Genomic DNA, 21,256 nt, shown 5'->3' with positions numbered 1-21,256 from the left:
AGCTGTTGTTGTTGTACCTAGCCACACTGTCATAGGTGTAAAGCGAATAGAGTGGGGTCTAAGTACCCCACGGAGTTCCGTTGCTGATGGAGATGGTGGAGGAGATGTTTTTGAGATGATATTAGGTTGGTTGAAATTTCCAGTGGAATATGTGACCATTTGGGGTAAAAGTATCAACAGATGCTCAAACAAGAGTGAACAAAAAGTGAAGTATATTGAAACTATCGCCTATTAAGTAAGACAGGCTGAATATTTATTCTTGTTCCTACCTTGTTTAGAATAAATAATTAGCACATTAAACATGCACTGCACTGACCCTGTATTCCTGTTCTTTGGGAGTGGCAAAGGCCGTCCAATATGAATTTTACTTTCAACTGATGATTATCTAATTACATTGGTTTATTTTTCTTTGCAACTCAGTGCACATATAATCTATTAATTAAAAAACAAAATTATGCTGATAATGTACTTTTGATATCATAGTAAGGGTTATTTCAATCAAAAAGCCTTTTTTTTAAATTGAGTTAATTGAAGACAAGTTACCATTACTTTGAATGCAGTGATTGTCGCCTCTTAATATCCATGTTAAATTTTGGGGAAAATAGGATGTGTCTCAGTATGTCTTCCATTCACTGTGGGAAAGTGTATCAGAGACTGATGTAAGATAAATATCAAATTTGGCAATAAAAGTGGGCAATAAATCACAATCGTAAAATTAAATTGAGCATAATATGGAACTTAACATCCTTGGTTTCACTGGAAATTTTGTATCTGATATTGGTTAAAGTAATCATTGGTGAGCTGATCTTTGTTTTCTTTTCAGAGGAAGTCACTCTTGGCTTTGGAAAAGGAAGATGAGGAAGAAAGGAATAAAACTATTGAGAGTTTGAAGACTGCGCTCAGAACACAACCAATGAGGCAAACTATTGTTGATCTTGTCCTGTTGTGACTGATGTGAAAGCACTGAGTAGGAGAGTAGAGGATGTCAGCTGGCCTACTGTTTCTGTCTCGTTCTTGTGCAATTTAAGAACTTCAAAGTCTATGCTATCCATTAACAGAAAAAAAATATCAAAAATTCAGCGTTCGTTAAAGAACAAATGATGTTGCTTTGCATTGGAGGTCGATGTAGATTGAAAATTTTGAGAATTTTCTCTTTCAATGAATAACATGTATCTTGACATTCTAAAATTGTGTAGGGGGGGGAGAAAAGAGATGATAACAGGAGGCCAGTCAACATAGAGCTTGTTCTGCCATTTAGCAAGTCCTGACTTGGCCACAACATCACTGTACTCTCCTCTCCTTGTATGCCTTGACTTCTTGTAGCTTAAGTGTCTGTCATTCTCTGAACACATTCAATAATTCTGCCACCATAGTTCTCTGCAGCAAAGAATTCCAAAGATTCATGACTCTCTGAGAAAAGAAATCCCCCCCCCCTCATCTTTATCTAAAATGTGTGCCCCCTTATTCTGAAAGCATATCCCAAGGTTCGAGATCTACACCCCATATCCTCCCCTTGCCGATGAGAAAACACACTCTTGGTATCCATCCTGTTAGAATCTTTTTCAGTCAGATCACCTCTTATTCTATAATGAGACCTGCTAAACATGTCTTCAAACATCAAACCTTCCATTCCAGGAATCAACACCCCCCTCTGTAAGCACATCTTTTCTTAAATATTGACTGCTCAATTAGTATGACTGATCAGCCAAAAAAAACAGTTTAAAGATCTTAAAAGGTAATTTGATAAAGATCACTGATGGACATTGTGAAGACTGACAATAGGTGAATGACGTCCTCAAATTATGTTGAAAATTTCCAGTCCGAAGTTGAGAGTGATTTTTACTTGCTCCCTTAGCCCTACTCTTCTCACAAACTCTTAAGAATATTTCCGAACATGTGAGATACAGTTTTGTTATTTAGCTGATAGGAGAAGGGTATGTGTTTTTATTTAAATCATACAGACTCAATAGTGCACATTCTTGGTCTTTTTGAATTATCATGCTTTTCCATTTGGCAGATTTGTTACCAGATTCATCGACTTGGATGGGTTAACGTGCATTCTCAACTTTCTGAAAAGTATGGACTATGAAACTTCAGAATCTCGAATACATACTTCTCTAATAGGCTGTATTAAAGCACTAATGAACAACTCTCAGGGGAGAGCTCATGTTTTGGCTCATGTGGAGAGTATTAATGTAATAGCTCAAAGTCTTACAACAGAAAATATAAAGACTAAGGTAGCAGTTTTGGAAATTTTGGGTGCTGTGTGTCTAGTGCCAGGCGGCCACAAGAAGGTACTGGAGGCAATGCTGCACTACCAGAAATATGCAAGTGAAAGAACACGATTCCAGGTACAGTGTACGTGCTAAAATGAACACAATTCCAGGTACAGTGTACGTGCTAAAATGAACACAATTCCAGGTACAGTGTACGAGCTAAAATGAACACGATTCCAGGTACACTGTATGTGCTAAAATGAACTGCAAAATGAAGTGTGTGCTTTATTCAATCAACGGAAAGTTAATGCATGTAAAAATCTGGGAATGAAGCTCTGCTGAAGTGAGGTTGAGAGGGTGATAAAATAAAAACATTTTCCCTGTCCAGCAAATTTTCAGTTTATTTTATTAATACGTTGCCAGTCAGATGCAGCATTGGTGCATTATCTTTGTAGAATAAAAACAGGTCAAAGTTTGGTAGCATTCTGTTTTTACCTAGTGATAACTTCCATTTTGAGGGTATGTCCTTGTTTCTTTCTCTCTCTCTCTCTCTCTCCCTCTCTCTCTCTCTCCCTCTCTCTCTCTCTCTCTCTCTCTCTCTCTCTCTCTCTCTCTCTCTCTCTCTCTCTCTCTCTCTCTCTCTCTCTCTCTCGTGTAGGTGAAGCAAAGTGATTTCACTTTTTGTTTCTGTTTTGTTTTTAAACTTAAATCATGATTGCACAAATTAGGAGCAGGAGCTTGGACTTACTCTGCCATTCAATAAGATTGTAGCTGATCTGGTTTTAACCTTTGCTGCTCACCTCCTGGTAATAATTTATCCACTGCTTCTCAAGATTCTGTCTTCCATTAACTTCCTCTGCTCTTTGAAGAGGAGAATTCAGAAGAATTATGATTCTTGACAGGGGGGGGGGGGGAAATGCCTCATCATCTTAATTTTTAAGAGTGAATCCTAAGTTCTAGTATCTTTAGAGGAAATATTCTCTGGATATCCACACTATCAAGGGATCTCTTGGGACCCTTTATTTCGATAAACTTGCTTCCAGTGGATGCAGATCTAACCTTTCCAGACTTTCTGTATGAGACAACCATGTGCAGGGAAACCGAACACAACTTCTTAAAGTGCACTTGCATTCTTCCATAAAGGAACCAGAAACGTACAGAAGATTCTGAAGAGTTTAGACAAGTTGGACATGGAGCTCTGTTTCTCCTACCCTTTGTGGTAAAGAATCCCTGATGTGTTTTTTTTAAAGGCAGAGGAATATAGAAACAGGATAAGCAGGGCATAATAGATTATTGCAGAGAAAGGAAAAGCAGAGTTGAGTTTGCAATCAGATCAGCTCTGATCTTATTAATTCATGGAGCAGGCTCTGTAGTCTACTCCTACTCTTGATTCAGTGATAGTTTTCCTGTTCATTTTGCTGTACCTGCGTACAAGCCTGCAAATCCTGCAGTAGAGCATCCAGATCTCTCTGCAATCTCGCCATTTTGATTGAAAGAATTGGTTTGAATATTTTAATATTGAAAGTTGATTGCCTTGTCATTTCTGTGATATGACAATGTAAATTTACAAAACCTGTCCTTTAGTTGTTTGAGAGAATCTTGAAAAGGTTGATTTAACATCTTGTTTGGATAATTGAGTTGTAACAATAAAATTTGTATGACCGACAAAGAACAAAAATTTTTTCCATTAGACTTTGATCAATGATTTGGACAGAAACACTGGAAGATACAAGGATGAAGTTAATCTTAAGACTGCTGTCATGTCTTTCATTAATGCTGTCCTTAGTCAAGGCTCAGGAGAGGTAGGACATTTCTTCTCCTTCAATTGGTGGTGATCAAATTTGTTCATTCTGTTGATAGATGTCTGTGCTATGCAATGTGAAGTGGGCGAACTGTGCCTTTTATTGGCATAGAATGACTTGCCACAGGCCTATTCTGCATTACTGTGAAAAATATTTTGATCTTTAACCCTGGAAAAAGAACACCTTGAATAATGGTCTTTATTTTATTTCACTAGGAAAGTCTTGATTTTAGAGTGCATCTCCGATATGAATTTTTGATGTTAGGAATTCAACCTGTAATTGACAAATTACGTGAACATGAAAATGCAACTTTAGATAGGTAAGGTCCCCTTGTGTCATTCAGGTATTTATTGACAATTTGGTGCCGATGCATTTTGAACTGACTTCGGTGATTTGGTTAGGCATTTAGATTTCTTTGAGATGCTGAGGAATGAGGATGAAATGGAACTAGCAAAAAGATTTGATGTGGTAAGTAGATGTTTTTTTGTCGGTATTGTCACTGCGGAATGTGTGACAAAGTATATTATGCTAATCTCTTGTGGCTGAAATTATTCAGGTGCACATCGACACGAAAAGTGCTACCCAGGTATTTGACCTGGTAAAGAAGAAGATCAGCTGTACAGATGCATACCCGCACTTTATGTCAATTCTTTATCATTGGCTTCAGATGCCATGTGAGTACCATCCATACCTTGGTTTAGACAAATGTCATTTAATATCCGATTGAAGAGTGAATAAAATGAAGAAGAGTTTGTCTGGATCTGAGGTCCTGTCGTATAACACTGGACAACAATTGTTTTTTTCCAAAGCTTTGCTTCTTGGAGGAAAAAGAAAGGGGGATTATGATAGACAACTTCAAGATAATTTCAGATTCGCTGTATCACGTGGGAAGTCGGAGAAACGTTAAATGAACTACTATTGAATTTAGCCTGATGCTGCTGACATGTTACATTTGTTCAATTGACCTAAAGATATCTTTGTTTGCATCTGATTTTCTCATGCCAGTGTCCAACAATATTCAGGCATTGATGGATTCCATTGCCCTGATACCACTTTTCTATGGATGCAATGTCACTGTGTTTGCCCTTGACTGCACCAAGATTAGCAAGGAAGACGTCCAAGTACGGATGCTGAAAAAGAATTTTCAAGTCCAATCACCTTTATTTATCGTTCATACCATGCTCGCATGGTAAAGATGAGATGGCATTTCTCCAGGTCCATAGAGCATATTTACATAAATATAACTTGGAATAGAAGTTAAACACATTAAGACTTGTACAGTAACAATCCATGGTACCCTATCCCCTAATGTTCTGGGAGTTCAGGAGGTCCAGCTTCCAAACCAGTTGGTGATAGAGTTGCACTGGATACTATTGATGCATTGTCTGTAGAATGTAGTGAGGATGGAGGGTGACAGATGAACTTTCCTCAGGCTTCACAGGAAGTAGAGGTGCTGCTGGGCTTTTTTTTAAGCTATAGAGCTTGGGTTATGGGACCATGTGAAGTTCTCCGCCACATGCACTCCAACGAACGTGATATTCTTGACGACCTCCACGGTGGAGCCATCCATGGTCTACAGAGCGTTGTCCTCCTGGGCCCTCTTGAAGTTGACAACAATTTCATTTTTATAAAAAAAAACATTCAGGTATAGGTTGTTGGCTCCGCACCAGTTCGTTAGCAACTGCTCCTCATCTCTGTACACTGATTTGTCATTCTTACTGATCAGGTCCACCACAGTCATGTCATCAGTGAACTCGATGATGTGATTCGAGCTGTGTTTAGCTGCATAGTGGTGGGTCAGCAGAGTGAACAGCAGCGGACTAAGCACACAGCCCTGGGGGCCCCAATGCTCAGTGCGATAGTCTTGGAAGTGCTGTTACCGATCTGGACTGCCTGAGGTCTTCCTGACAGGAAGTCAAGAATCAAATTGCAGAGTGAGGTGTTTAGATGAGCCGTACCTTATCAGGTACTGTGGTATGATTGTGTTGAATGCTGAGCTGAAGTCAATAAGCAGCACTCAGACATACGAGTCCTTGTTTTCCAGGTGGGTGAGGGCTGGATGGAGGGTAGTGGTGATGGCATTGACTGCAGACTGGTTGGATCTGTATGCGAACTGCAGGGGGTCTAGTGACAGGGGCATTGTACTTTATGGTTTTATAATGCTTGAAGCATACTTAAAATATGAAAAGTAATCATAAAAATAGGTTGTATCTAAAAAATAATTGGTACGCGATAGGGACATTTTAAGGTGATTCATGATCAACTGTCCAAGATCCATAAAATGCTCACAAAAGTGTTCAGGAAGCAAACTTATTGTTATCCAGTGTAATTATAGCCTGACCTTTGTAAAGATATGGTTTAATTTAAATGTTAAAATTGTACAATGATTTTGCTTTAATCCTATTAAGTTGATCTAATAGTTGTAATCAGGCAGAACCTTCAGTGTTGTAGGTGGTTATTTCACTTTAGTACATCTTTGTGACAAACGTGAAAATTTTTATTTGAGTTCTATTTTAAATGGTTTGCATGTTCTTGCATTCTGTTATTACTTTCTTCCAACTCTTTAATCCTTCCCTCTTTTTCTTCAGATAAGCGAAGTGGAAACACTGTACAATATTGGTTGCTGCTGGACCGAATATTGCAACAGATAGTTTTACAGAATGATAAAGGTCATGATCCTGATGTTACTCCTCTCGAAAATTTTAACGTGAAGAATGTTGTAAGAATGTAAGTTTATCGTTTCTCTTGCAGTGATTTTTCTCAGCATTATAATAATAGATTCTTTCAGATTATGCAGTACATCTGACACTTTTTTCCCCTTTGAATTTGATCTTCAACACAAATAGGTTGGTTAATGAAAATGAAGTCAAACAATGGAAGGAACAAGCAGAAAAAATGCGAAAAGGTGCCATCCATTTTTCTTTTGTGGCTCTGGTATTGTGTGTGTGAAATAGTCTTGAATTATGCTCCTTCCTTGCCCATCTGGCCTCTCCTGTGTTGACTGCTATGGGTGGCTTGGATAATGTAGCACTTACCGCAGTGTTATTACAATGCCAGTGAGCGGGCTCGAATCTGGTACTGTCTGTAAAGAAGTTTGTTCATTCTCCCATGACCTGTGTGGGTTTTCTGTGGGCGCTGTAGTTTTCTCCCATGCTCCAAAACATACAGGGTTTGGTAGGTTAATTGGATAGCACTGGTCTTTGTGGGCCAGAAGTACCTTCTACCATGCGATGTCGTTAAAATTAAATTAAAAATTAATACTGAATTTGCAGTTGTAAAGCCATCAGTACCCCTCCAATAGCAGTAAATGTTGTGTGAATTGAGATCATGAAAAGTACATCTCAGATTGGGATTCTTGGGATGCTAACAAATTGAATCGTAGGAACAACAAACGCAATAGGCAATAACCTGCAACATAGTAGGAGTTACTTGTTTGGAAAAAGAGGTAATGCTTTGCTTTTTATTGACCTTAAATCTCTGTTTATAGAGCACAATGAACTGCAACAAAAGCTGGAGAAAAAAGAGAGAGAGTGTGAGGCTAAGACGCAGGAAAAGGAGGAGATGATGCAAACACTGAATAAAATGAAAGAAAAACTGGAAAAAGAATCTCAGGAGCACAAAGCTGTGAAGAAACAGGCAACTGATCTCGCAGCACAAATCCAGGATCTAAGCAATGCAAGTTCTCACCTAGTTGAACATGTTTTATTGCTTGTGAATTGTATGAAAGAATTCATTTAATGACATTAATCACAGAGATCAAAATATGATAACATTTATATATTAATAAAGTCGATTTTCCTTGTTGCAGTTTTGTCAATGTATTTGGAACTCGTTGCTTGACATTTTCTTCATAATTTTATTTTGATTATAGAGAGCAAGATTTTCTGGAGTTCCAGGCAGCCCTCTTTCACCCCTTGGAGCCCCTGGTGGACCACTGCCTCCCTTTGCACTAGCTTCAATAAGGGGTCCCTCTGTCCCTCCTCCTCATCTTCCTCCTCCATCATCACTGGGTGGATTGCCTCCACTTCCTCCACCCCTACCTCCTGGGGGACCCCCTCCACCTCCAGGTTTGCCACCATTAGGTGGTGTACTACCTCCTCCAGGAGCCCCTTGGGGTCTGGGGCTCAAGAAGAAAAATATTCCACAACCAGGAAATGCTTTAAAATCCTTCAACTGGTCCAAGTTACCCGAGGTGAGTCGTATATGTCTAATGGAAGCAACAGTAAGAGATCTTTATTTTTAAATTGAGTATTTTAAATTAAAATATTTTATTTGAATTGATTGTACATTGTAAAGGTTGTAGAATGCAAATCTGCATTTTGAGCTGGTTATCTCATTTCTTTTTTTTAATTGCTTCAATAAAAGAACAAACTTGTGGACACTATCTGGATGGAAATTGATGATTTGAAGGTTTTTAAAGTACTTGATTTGGAAGACATTGAAAAGACATTCTCTGCATACCAAAGGCAACAGGTAATTTTATGTAAAGTTCCTTTACGATTTGTATGTAGTAGTATAATTAGAATAATTCCTTTGAATTCAGTGATATTTAATTATTTTGGTAACCACCTTCACAGTGAAAAAAAGATGCACGTTAATCACTATTTATCAGAAAGTTTTGCTGTTTTTAAATAAAATTTAGCAAATCACACATGCAACTTATTCTTGAGAAACTCCAGCAAGGCAAAGAGAAGATCCAATAAAGTTTTTTTTAAAATGAATGTTTTTTGATTGGGTGCATTTGAAAAGGCTGTGTATAATGAGGCATTGATAAGAAGTAATTAATGTAAGAAACTGACTGGTGGGGGAGAAAGCTATCAGTCAGATTTTATTTTGTTTAATGGTGAAAAGATATATGTGGCAGAAGTTATTGTAGTATTTGTGGGGGAAAAATGAACAAACTATTATAGCCATGAAATGATCAGGCAATTAAGTATTAATGCGACTGTGATTAGATTTAAAGTCTGCCAGCAGAGAGAAAGCATTGTGACCATAGGCCAAAATTACTCCCCATTCCAGCTTTTTGCTATTTTAATCTCTTTGAATTTCAAGCAAATTGTTTTCTTTTATTTTGAAAGCTGCTTGTGTGTCAGCTGTCAACATTATGGCGGCGCCCAACAATTTCTGCTGATGGCGAATCTATCTGCCTTACGGCAGACTAAAGCAAATTTCATGTAGTATTAAACATGTTTTAGTACAAGTCAATAAAGGAATTTTGAATCATTTCAGAAATGTTGCTGGGGCTTAGAACCACAGAACTCTACAGTTTGGCAAGACCTTGTCAAATTATTATGCCTAGTCCCATCAACCTGCACCTGGACAATTGCTGTCCATACCCCTCCCATCCATGTACCTTTCCAAATTTCTCTTGAATATCAAAATCAAACCCACATCTACCACTTGTTCCACACACTCATCAATCTCTGAATGAAGTTCCCCCTTTTAACCTTAATCCATGTCCTCTAGTTCTTGTCACATCCCACATCAGTGAGAAAAACCTACTTGCGTTTACCTTATCTAGACCTCTCATATTTTTGTATGCCTCCATCAAATCTCCTTCGTTCTCTGATGTTCCAGAGAATAAAGTCCTAGCCTACGATCATTAGATGCAAGATGTTCCCTTACACCCACTTCAGTCACCTGCCCTATCCTATTCCCCAACAGGATATCCAGTGTTGTACTCCCTCTAGTTGGTTCCTCTAAACTGTATATTGATTAAGGAAACTTATCTAAGCACATCTGACAAACTGTAACCCATCCAGCCCTTTTACAGAATGGGTGTTAAAAACATTTTCAATCACACCCTTGTGTTTCTTGCAACTGTCTGCCATCTCTCTACAAATTAGCTCCTCCGATTCCCAATTGTATTGGATGCTCTATAATACAATTCCATCAATGTCTTCCTCATTCCTCCGTTCATATCAGATACTAATCATTGTTATATTGCACAAAATTGCTTTTAAATTGCCATTAGGTAAAGAAAAATTCATAATTAGCATTGTCAGAGGGGAAAAAAAAGCAAAAGAGATTCCCCCTCACTCTCAGCAAGTGTTCATGGATTCACCTCCAGCACACTCCTGCAATCACTGCAGCTGCACAAGGCACCAGTTCATTTCAAACCATGGGCAACACGAGCCCAAATCCAAATCTCCGGCACGATGAGGTTCCACCCATATATCCCCAGTAGACGAGCCATCCAATCTATCCTGCTTGAGCACTGCCATGATATTTTCCCTCCCCTCTCATCCTTTCCCCTTCTATCACATCGAAAACATTGTACCCTTGTTGTGAGTCCTGCACCTTCTCCAACCAAATCTCACCAATGAGCACAATGTCATAATTCCACGTGCTGATCCATGCTCTAAACTTCTCTGCCTTTCCTATAATTTTTCTTGCATTAAAATAGAGAAAACTCAGAACATTATTCCCATCATGCTTGGTCTCTCTATTTGTTTTGACAGGCTTAACAGCATCTTTATCCATAATTATTCCAATATTTGCTCTGGTGTTCTTTTTCCCAACCCCTGTATCATGATTGTAAACTAGTCCCCCTCCAGTCTTGCCAGTACAGGTCCCACCTTCCCTATAAGAGAGCCCAATTATCCAAAAATCTCAAGATTCAGTTCATTGTCATGTACTAAAACAGTGTCATATTATACAAACCTGCTTTTGCCTGCTGTAAGGCAGACCGATTCACCATCAGCAGAAATTGCTTGGAAGGTTAGTTAAGAAGGTGCAGTCTTTAGGTATAAATTTTGAGATAGTCAAATAGATTGAACATTGGCTGAAAGGGAGAGGCCAGAGAGTGGTAGTGGATAATTGTCTGTCAGGTTGGAGGCCGGTGACCAGTGGTGTGCCTCAAGGATCTGTATTGGGCCCATTGTTGTTCGTTATATACATTAATGATCTAGATGATGGGGTGGTAAATTGGATTAGTAAATATGCAGGCGATACTAAGATAGGTGGAATAGTGGATAATAAAGAAGGTTTTCAAGGATTGCAGAGGGATTTGGGCTGCTTAGAAAAGTGGGCTGAAAAATGGCAGATGGAATTTAATGCTGATAAGTGTGAGGTGCTTCATTTTGGTAAGAAGAATCAGAACAGGACATACGTGGTAAATGGGAGAGCATTGATGAATACAGAAGAGCAGAAAGATTTAGGAGTAACGGTACATCGTTCCCTGAAGGTAGAAACTCACGTGAATAGGGTGGTGAAGAAGGCTTTTAGTATGCTGGCCTTTATCAATCATTGCATGGAATATAGGAGTTGGGAGGTGATGTTGAGACTGTATAAGACGTTGGTGCGGCCTATTTTGGAGTTCTGTGTGCAGTTCTGGTCGCCTAATTATAGGAAGGATATAAACAGAGTGGAGAGAGTGCAGAGAAGGTTTACCAGAATGTTACCTGGGTTTAAGCATCTAGAGTATAGGGAGAGATTGGACAGATTAGGTCTTTATTCTTTGGAGCGTAGAAGGTTGAGAGGGGATGTGATAGAAGTATTTAAGATTATGAAAGGGATAGACAGAGTGGATGTGGATAGACTATTTCCGTTAAGAGGAGGAAAGATTAAAACAAGAGGACATGAGTTAAGAATTAAGGGGCAGAGGTTTAGAGGTAACATGAGGGGGAACTTCTTTACTCAGAGAGTGGTAGCCGTGTGGAATGAGCTTCCGGGAGAAATAGTGGCGGCGGAGTCCATTGTATTATTTAAGAAAAGGTTGGACAGGTATATGGATGAGAAGAAGATGGAGGGTTATGGGCATTGTGCAGGAAGGTGGGACTAGAGAGGGGTGTTTGGTTCGGTGCGGACTAGAAGGGCCTAATGGCCTGTTTCCGTGCTGTAAATTGTTATGTTATGTTATCCAACTCTTACAGTCAGAGAAAGAGAAGCAAAAAAGAGTCCCCCAGAGTCACCAATTGTCTGTAGATTTGTCTCCGCAGCCACCCAGAGTCCAGTCCAAACCATTGGCAACCCGATCTCCAGATCCAAACCTCCGACACGGTCAGGATCCCTTCAGTGCTTTTGGCACCCCTTCGCATCCCGATTCCGATACCTGGTACTCCTTCAGCCAGTTTCGAGCTAGTCTCCAGCAGTCTGCAGCCCGGCTTGAGTCTCCTGCTGGCAGTCTCCAGCAGGCCCCCAGCCTCCATGGGTTCCTTGCGTCAATTCATCAGCAACTGGCCGCATGTGTTGGTCTTTTGCTGTTTTTGCTGGAGAGCCCCCTCACTGGTCCGCTGCTCTGCTTCTTCTTCTCAGACAGGAGATGGTCTTCCCATTTTATGGTGCCCCGCGCCAGTCCTCTGCTCCCCTGAAGTCTCCATCCCCTTGTAGCTGCTGCAGTTCATAGGCGCCACGATCTTGGGCACAGACCCTGCAGTTGCAGGATTTTAAATAAAATTACTCTTGGCTTCTCTAACAGGCCATTCAAAGCCTGTGCAGAACTGAGGGTAGTTGAATGGGTGGTTGGACTCTGTGAAAGCTCTCTATCTCTGTTCCTCATGCCCTGTGGATCCACACCAGTGGCAGCACTACCTGCCTCCTATACCGTCTTCTTAGCCTTATTTTAAGATGTATTAACCTCCTATTTCTGGCTTCATTATTCATGGCACAGGTAGTAATCCAGAGACTTCCTGAATTCACTTTGCAGGCTCTCATCTCCCTTCCTATCATTTCATTGGTCCCAACATGGATCATGACATCTGGCTGCTGCTCAATCTCCAACTTGAGAATGCTGTGGATTTGATTTGAGACATCCCTGGGCTTGTTAAATTATCACTGATTTGCATGTTATAGCTTTTGCAACATAATGTGAAGCATTACTGCTTGATTACCAATGGTGCTCAAACCCTTTCAACAGCAGGAACTATGTAAGCTCCAGTAAAATTCTCCTCCAGTGATGCCAATTGTCGGTGTCCTCCATGTCAATCTTCTTCATAATTTTGGAGTTTTGTATCTAATTTGCCATTTCGCAAACAGATTAGAATTGAAATGTACCTAATAACTTTGATGAGAATGTCTATAGCAAATTCCATTTGAACCCAGATACATATCCAAAATGTTTATCCTTGTAATGTTGAAAGGGTTAATTATTGCAGATAGCATTCTTGCTTGATGGTGGCATTTCTCCAATCACATTCTGATTTGAAAATAATTTACTTATGTTATTGTACTCTGTCTTATTTTCCACTTTGCAACAATTTCTGGACTGCAATTTTTTCATTGCTATTCACTGATGCTACTGTTACCCTCCTTTTGCCTTGGCCTTCACTTCAGGATTTCTATCTGAGCAATCATTCCAAGCAGGTAAGCTTGTGTTTCTAATTCAATGCAAGGAATCTGCTTGCATAAATTGCAGCTTGACGTTTATAATGGTGAAAATGTGTATTGCCGTTAGTTTTGGTCATGAGCACTGAAACAATTTTGTGCACCATGTTCAGTTTGTAATGTGTGTCATAATCAACTCGAATACTATTAATTTTTTAAAATAAAATGCCACTTGTGTTATTGTATCGCAGTTCTAATTTCCATGCAATTTGGGTGCTCATAGTTTTCACAATTAAGAATATTTAATTTACTTTATAATGGTTGTATTTTATTTGGGTTGGAATCTATTAGATGCAAATGCAAATTAACAAGCTTGTGAAATATAAATCAAATAAATTTCAATGTGATTAAATGAAAAGGGATTTTAAGAACATGAAATATTTTCTTGAAATTTGACTGCGTTATTTGTACTTATTGAAGTAAAAATATAACTTTTGAAAAATGTGTGTATGATTTCATGTAAGGATGGATTGGGCTGTGCAAAAAAACTAGTTTTAACTCTGGAATTAATCCAAATATTGCAAGTGTAAAGGAATTTTAAAATTATTTACTACAGGTATACTCCGCTTAACGTCTGTTCGGGCAACATCTGACCATAGACAGGTATACCCCGCTTTACGAATACTCCAATTACAAAAGTTAACTTTTATGAAGAAAGCAGTGTTCGCTTTTATGAATGGGTTTTCATTTTTATGATAAAAGCCTCCAATAGTAGTGAATGGGTCTTCGCTTTACACCATTTCATCTTATGAAAGGTTTCATAGGAATGCTTTAGTTTCGTAAAGCAGGGTATACCCGTATATGTCCATGGTCCCATAATTATTCAGTTACTGTGAGCAAGTCCACAGCAATTTAGAAAAAGCAATCGGTAGCTATAGGAAATTGTATACTTTGTATCCAAACTGATACAACTGCCCCACTCTCTCCCCTCAGCCCCTTGTCAATCCTCATTCTGATCCCACTATCCTGCTGTCTCATAGGAACATAGGAAGTAGGAACAGGAGTAGGCCAAAAATGGCCCATCGAGCCTGCTCCGCTATTCAATAAGATCATGGCTGATCTAATTTATGACCTAACTCCACCTACCTGCCTTCTCCCCATATCCCCTAATTCCTCTATCATGTAAAAATTTATCAAACCGAATTTTAAATATGTTTAATGAGGCAGCCTCAACCACTTCCCTGGTTAGAGAATTCCAAACATTCACTACTCTCTGGGAAAAATTATTTTTCCTCATCTCTGTCTGTCCTAAATCTACTCCCCCGAATCTTGAGACTGTGTCCTCTCGTTTTAGTTTCCCCGGCCAGCTCAAAAAACCTTCCTACATCTATCCTATCCATACCCTTCATAATCCTATATGTTTCTATAAGATCTCCTCTCAGTCTTTTGAACTCGAGCGAATACAATCCTAGATGATTTAATCTTTCATCATAAGTCAACCCCTTCATCCCAGGGATCAACCTAGTAAACCTCCTCTGGACCATCTCCAAAACCAGTATATCCTTCCTCAAATATGGAGACCAGAATTGGACCCAGTACTCCAGCGCCGGTCTCACCAGTACCTTATACAGTTGCAACATTACCTCCCTACTCCTGAATTCAATTCCTCTAGCGTTGAAGGCCAACATTCCATTTGCCTTCTTAATAACCTGCTGCACCTGCAACCTAACTTTTTGTGATTCATGCACAAGCACTCCCAAGTCCCTCTACACTACAGCATGCTGTAGTTTTTCACCCTTTAAATAATATTCAGCTCTTATTTTTCTTGCCAAAGTGGATAACCTCACACTTACTAACATTGTACTCCATCTGCCAGACCTTTGCCCACTCATCCAGCTTAACTATATCCCTCTGCAGACTCTCCACATCCTCATTACAATTTGCTCTTCCACTCAATTTAGTGTCATCCGCAAACTTGGCTACACCACATTTTGTCCTCTCCCCACAGCCCCATGCCATACCACACACTGATCCCTCTGTCCCACTCTTCTTCCGCCTCTCCCACAGGCCTTCCCCCACTCCCACAGGCCTTTGTTGGTCCCCACACTGATCTTAATGTCCCGCATTCTCCACATAGCCCTGTATCAGTCCCCACACTAATCCGACTGCCCCTCTCTTTCCCCACAGCCCCTTGTCAATCACCACAATGATCCCACTATTCCGCTCTCTCCCGACAGCTCCTTGTGGGTCCCCACTAATCCCACTGCCCCGCACTCTCCCCACAGCCCCCATGTCGTACCACACACTGATCCCACTGTTCCACTCTTCTTCCCCACTCCCCCACAGGTCTTTGTTGGTCCCCACACTGGTCTTACTGCCCCATTCTCTCCCCACAGCCCCTTGACAATCCCCACACTGATCCCACTGCCCCGCTGTCTGCCCACAGCCCCATTTTGGTCCCGACACTGATCCCACTGCCCCACTCTCACCCCACAGCCCCGTGTCAGTCCCCACACTGATCCCTACTTGCAAATAAAAAGTTTACAGGTACACTACAGTATCCCATACAGCTTTGCTAAATATAATAATATGTTGTTTGCACAACGTTCACATTGCATAACGCCCAATTTCACAGCACATATGAACATTAAGAGGTGGATACCTGTGTACACTAAGGTTTTGGCGTGCATTAAAGATCCACGGGTGTGGATTTGATTGTGTTTTTTCTTGACACCTTTTGCCCATTTTACATGTCTTGAGATTCAAAAAGGGCTTTATGAAGGTTAATTTCCTCAAAAAATGGTACTTCTGAAAGAGGATGTGGATGCATTACTATTAGAGATCTTCCAGGAATCACTCGAGCCAGGAAAGGTTTCATAGGAGTGGAAAATTGCAAATGGCTCTCTGTTTAAGAAGGGAGAGAGGCAAAAGACAGGAAATTATAGGTTAGTTAGCCTAACTTAATTGATTGGCAAGAGAGTTAGAGTCAATAATTAAGATGTTTTGGAGTACTTGAAAGTGCAAGATAAAATAGACCAAAATCACGAAGATTTCCTTCAGAGGAGAACTTAACTGACAAATACTTGAGGTTTTTCAAGGAAATAATGAGCAGGACAGACAAAGGAGAGTCAGTGGATGTTGTTTACATGGATTTTCAGAAGGCCTTTGACAAAATGCTGTACATGAGGTTGCTAAACAAGATTGGAGCCCGTGGTGGAATGGTAAAGAAAGGCACATGGATAGAAGATTGGCTGACTGACAGAAAGGAAGAGTGGAAATAAAGAGGGCCTTTTCTGGCTGGCTGCCAGTCACTAGTGATGCTCCGCAGGAGTCAGCATTGGATCTGCTGTTTCTCATGCTATATGTGAATTATTTAGTCGACGGAATTGATGGGACTGCCGCCAATATGCGGAGAGGTTTCAGAGCAGGTTTACGGGTATGTTCCCAGGGATGGGAGGATTAACATATGAGCAGTGTTTAATGGCTCTGGTCCTGTACTTGCTGGAGATTAGAAGAATGAGGGGAATCACACTGAAGCATTTTGAATATTGAAAGGTCTATGGAATGGATGTGGAGAAGATGTTTCCAGAGGTGGAAGAGTCTAGGACCAGAGGACATGGCCTCAGAATAACAGTACTGTACATCCTTTAGTACAGAGATGAAAAATTTCTTTAGCCAGTGGGTGGCAAATCTGTGGAATTCATTGACACATATGACTGTGGAGGCAAAGTCATTGAATATATCTAAAACTGAGATTGATAAGTTCTCGATTAATAAGAGCTTTGAAGGTTATGGGAAGAAGGCAAGAGAATGGAATTGAAAGGAAAAATACATCAGTCGTGATATGAATAGCGGAGCTGACTTATCTAAGTCTGATCCTAAGTCTTCTGGTCTAAATAGAATTTGTTGGTCTGTGGGTGTTATATAGTCAGGATAATGTGAACTATTTTGTAACCGTGTAAGAATACACCCTTCTCACTATAGTAAATGTAGTGCACCACTGTGGAGCATATGTATATGAGTGTGTGAACATTTCAAGATAGTGGAAGGCATTAGTGAGTAAACTCTCTTTTGTTATTTGCGACCAAGTTATTTAAGAAGCCTCCCAAGTAACACAGAGACAACATGGTGGCAGTGGTATAAGAGAACAAGAATAAAGCCATGCAATTGATTGTAAGTCACTGAAATATGAATGGGAAGAAGAGAAAAAATTTACTGGAAAAAATCGCTGGAGCAACAGCAGGTCACCCAGTGATGGACGGGGAGGTTGAAGACATTGAATCATTTAAAAAGTTTCAGCAGAAGTGCCATTTAGCATTCAAAAGCTATTTTAAAAATGCAACAGCAGAAGAGAAGGTCAGTTATATATTTCTCTGGACAGGGGAGCGAGGCCTTGACATGTTTAATAGGTGGGAGCTTACAGAGGTGGAGAAAAATGATCCAGAGCAGATATTTGCAAAGTTTGTTTCTCACCTTGAACCCAGGTCTATCATAGAATTAAACACAATGAATTTCAAGGCTTAATGCAAGAGACTGATGAAACTGTTGATAACTTCCTCACTAGACTAAAAATTGTTGCTGCAAAATGCAGATTTAAGGATATAGAGGGGAGGAGGAGGAGGAGGGGTGGGTAGGGAGGGGAACCAAAAAAAAAAGAAAGAAAAGGATATAGAGGAAAGATTAGTTGATCAACTAATATGGGGGAGTGTCCATCCCATATAACCATATAACCGCTTACAGCACAGAACAGGCATCGGCCCTACTAGTCCATGCCGTAGCAAATTCCCACCCTCCTAGTCCCACTGACCAGCACCCAGTCCATACCCCTCCAGTCCTCTCCTAACCATGTAACTATCCAGACTTTCCTTAAATTAACCAATGATCCCGCCTCAACCACGTCTGTCGGAAGCTCATTCCACATCCCTACCACCCTTTGCGTTAAGAAATTTCCCCTCATGTTCCCCTTAAATTTTCCCCCTTCAATCTTAAACCATGCCTCTAGTTTGAATCTCCCCCACTCTTAATTGAAAAAGCCAATCCACATTTACTCTGTCTGTCCCTTTTAAAATCTTAAACACCTCTATCAAGTCCCCTCTCAATCTTCTAAGCTCCAGAGAAAAAATCCCCAGTCTGCACAACCTTTCCCTGTAACTCAAACCTTGAAATCCTGTCAACATTCTTGTGAACCTTCTCTGCACTCTCTCTATTTTGTTTATATCTTTCCTATAATTTGGTGACCAAAACTGTACACAGTACGCCAAATTTGGCCTCACCAATGCCTTGTACAATTTCATCATAACCTCCCTACTCTTGAATTCAATACTCCGATTTATGAAGGCCAACATTTCAAATGCCTTCTTCACCACACCATCTACCTGAGTATCAGCCTTGAGGGTACTATTTACCATCACTCCTAAATCCCTTTGTTGCTCTGCACATCTCAATAGCCTACCATTCAATGTATATGACCTATTTAGATTTGCCTTTCCAAAATGTAACACCTCACACTTATCTATTAAATTCCATCAGCCATTTCTCAGCCCACACCTCCAGCCTTCCTAAATCACCTTTTAATCTACGGTAATCTTCCTCACTGTCCACAACACCACCAATCTTTATATCATCTGCAAACTTGCTTATCCAATTCTCCACCCCTACTTCCAGATCGTTAATATATATAACAAACAATAGTGGACTGAGGACCGATCCCTGAGGAAATCCACTAGTCACCGGCCTCCAATTGGACAAACAATTTTCTACCACTACTCTCTGACACCTCCCATCCAACCATTGCTGAATCCATTTCACTACCTCCTCATTTATACCTAATGCCTCCACCTTTTTTCCTAACCTCCTGTGGGGAACTTTGTCAAAAGCTTTACTAAAGTCTAAATAGACAACATCCACACCTTTCCCTTCATCAACCTTTTTTGTAACCCCCTCGAAAAACTCAATTAGGTTTGTCAAGCATGATCTACCCCTGACAAAACCATGCTGATTACTCCCTAGCAATCCCTGTACCTCCAAATATTTGTAAATACCATCCCTCAGAATACTTTCCATCAACTTGCCCACCACAGACGTCAGACTCACGAGCCTATAATTCCCAGGTTTACATTTAGACCCTTTCTTAAACAGCGGAACCACATGCGCCACCCTCCAATCCTTTGGCACTACCTTCATGGCCAGTGACATCCTAAATATCTCTGTTAATGGCCCCACTATCTGTCCACTAGCCTCCCTGAGTGTCCTTGGGAATATTTTGTCCGGTCCCGGAGATTTATCCACCTTTATCTTTTTCAACATACCCATCACTACCTCCTCGGTTATCCTTATATGCTTCAATACCTCCCCGCTATTTTTCTTTACCTCAACTGGTTCAATATTTTTTTCCTTGGTGAATACCGAGGCAAAGAAATCATTCAAAATTTCCCCCATTTCCTCTGACTTCTCACTCAGCCTACCCTCACTATCTACAAAGGGTCCAATTTTATCCCTCACTAATCTTTTACTTTTAATGTACTTATAGAAAGCCTTTGGATTTATTTTTACTCTGTCTGCCAAAGCCTCTTCATGCCTTTTTTTGGCCTTTTTAATTTCTTTCTTAAGATTCCTTCTACACTCCTTGTAGTCCTCCTTCAAATTGTCAGCTCCCTGTTCTTTATACTTCTTGTACACCTCCCTTTTTCTCCTAACCAAATTTCCAATATTCCTCGAAAACCAAGCCTCCCTATAACTTCCAGCCTTTCCTTTGATCCTCACTGGGACATAACTACTCTGTACCCTCAAAATTTCTTTTTTGAATATCCTCCATTTTTCATTTACACCCTCACCTGAAAATATCCTGTCCCACTCAATACTCCCCAAATCCCTTCTTATTCCTTCGAAATTTGCTCTTTTCCAATCCAGAACCTCAACTTTAGGCCCCTCCTTGCTCTTCCCTAAAACTACCTTAAAACTAACAGAATTATGATCACTAGACCCAATTGGATCTCCAACATTAACGTCTGATCCCTGACCTGGCTCGTTCCCTAACAGGAGATCCAGTATTACACTGTCCCGAGTCGGTTCTTCTACTAATTGATTCAGAAAACAATCTTGAACACATTTAACGAACTCTAGCCCATCCAGCCCTCTAACTGTATGGGTATCCCAATCAATGTGAGGGAAGTTAAAATCTCCCATGATCACTACCTTATGATTCTCACACATATACAAAAGTCCCTTATAGGGAAGCATAGCTTGAAGCTGGCTGAAGCTATTGACACAGCCAGAGCCTTCAAAGCTATGAAGACACAAATGAAATCCCTATCTATGCAGACCCACCCAGAGCAAAGAAAAGGAAGGGTTGATTCTATAAAGAACACAATCAGAAAAGTTCAAACCTCCAGGTCCTGCAGGAAGTGTGGCAGACAACACCCCTTCAGTGATCGAAACAAATACCCCGCATACAGTTCTGAATGTAGAGCCCGTGGTAAAGCAAGCCACTGGGTGAAGATGTACAAGTCTGGAATGAAGAAAGCAGTAATGCCAGTGAAGAAAAAAGACAAGAAGAAGATCCACCACATGAAAGGAAACAACAATGAGGACTCCGACACCCAGATACTGGACATAGAATCCATACGCTTTCACGAGATGTCAGGTGAGATGAAAGAAGGAAACGAGTTGCATACAAGGATCAAGATACAGAGGAAAATTCAGAATAAGCCTAAAGGTGATGCTGGATACTGGATCACAAAGCAACATCCTTCCACTCAGACTCTACTGCCAGATGTTCCCAGAGAACATAATAAAAGGGTATCCAAAAGACGGTGCATTGGAAACAGCAAATGTCACATTAACGGCCCACGATCAAGCAGCTAGGGAGAGCTAAGATCAATGGCTGCCATAGGGAAAGAACATCCTCTGTATGTGCAGATGTAGATGCAGATGGATCAGCAGTTCTTGGTCTGGATAGCTGCCGGGAGTTGCAGT

The 21,256-nt window shown here is 40.4% G+C and overlaps 1 protein-coding gene across 12 annotated transcripts in view; it reads left to right on the top strand.

Moving 5' to 3' along the window:
- The window catches only part of daam1a (dishevelled associated activator of morphogenesis 1a), a 146,065-nt gene that overhangs the window by 89,320 nt on the left and 35,489 nt on the right, over positions 1-21,256 (top strand). For 11 of the 12 annotated variants that reach the window (XR_011351326.1, XM_069916879.1, XM_069916873.1 and 8 more), the window contains 12 exons: positions 824-918; positions 2,018-2,351; positions 3,908-4,018; positions 4,234-4,337; positions 4,420-4,486; positions 4,575-4,692; positions 6,607-6,745; positions 6,865-6,923; positions 7,506-7,693; positions 7,890-8,210; positions 8,384-8,491; positions 13,292-13,321. Coding sequence is in view for 11 of the 12 variants with exons in the window: in XM_069916879.1 (XP_069772980.1) it covers positions 824-918; positions 2,018-2,351; positions 3,908-4,018; positions 4,234-4,337; positions 4,420-4,486; positions 4,575-4,692; positions 6,607-6,745; positions 6,865-6,923; positions 7,506-7,693; positions 7,890-8,210; positions 8,384-8,491; positions 13,292-13,321 (1,674 nt within the window). In the remaining variant the exon portion in view is untranslated. The remainder of the gene's footprint in view (positions 1-823; positions 919-2,017; positions 2,352-3,907; positions 4,019-4,233; positions 4,338-4,419; positions 4,487-4,574; positions 4,693-6,606; positions 6,746-6,864; positions 6,924-7,505; positions 7,694-7,889; positions 8,211-8,383; positions 8,492-13,291; positions 13,322-21,256) is intronic. The other variant, XM_069916881.1, reaches the window with a different exon arrangement.

The sequence above is a fragment of the Narcine bancroftii genome, chromosome 2 (assembly GCF_036971445.1).
Source record: "Narcine bancroftii isolate sNarBan1 chromosome 2, sNarBan1.hap1, whole genome shotgun sequence".
Classification (NCBI taxonomy): domain Eukaryota; kingdom Metazoa; phylum Chordata; class Chondrichthyes; order Torpediniformes; family Narcinidae; genus Narcine; species Narcine bancroftii.
Note: the sequence above shows the minus strand (reverse complement) of the source record. Positions and strands in the feature narration are given on the sequence as shown.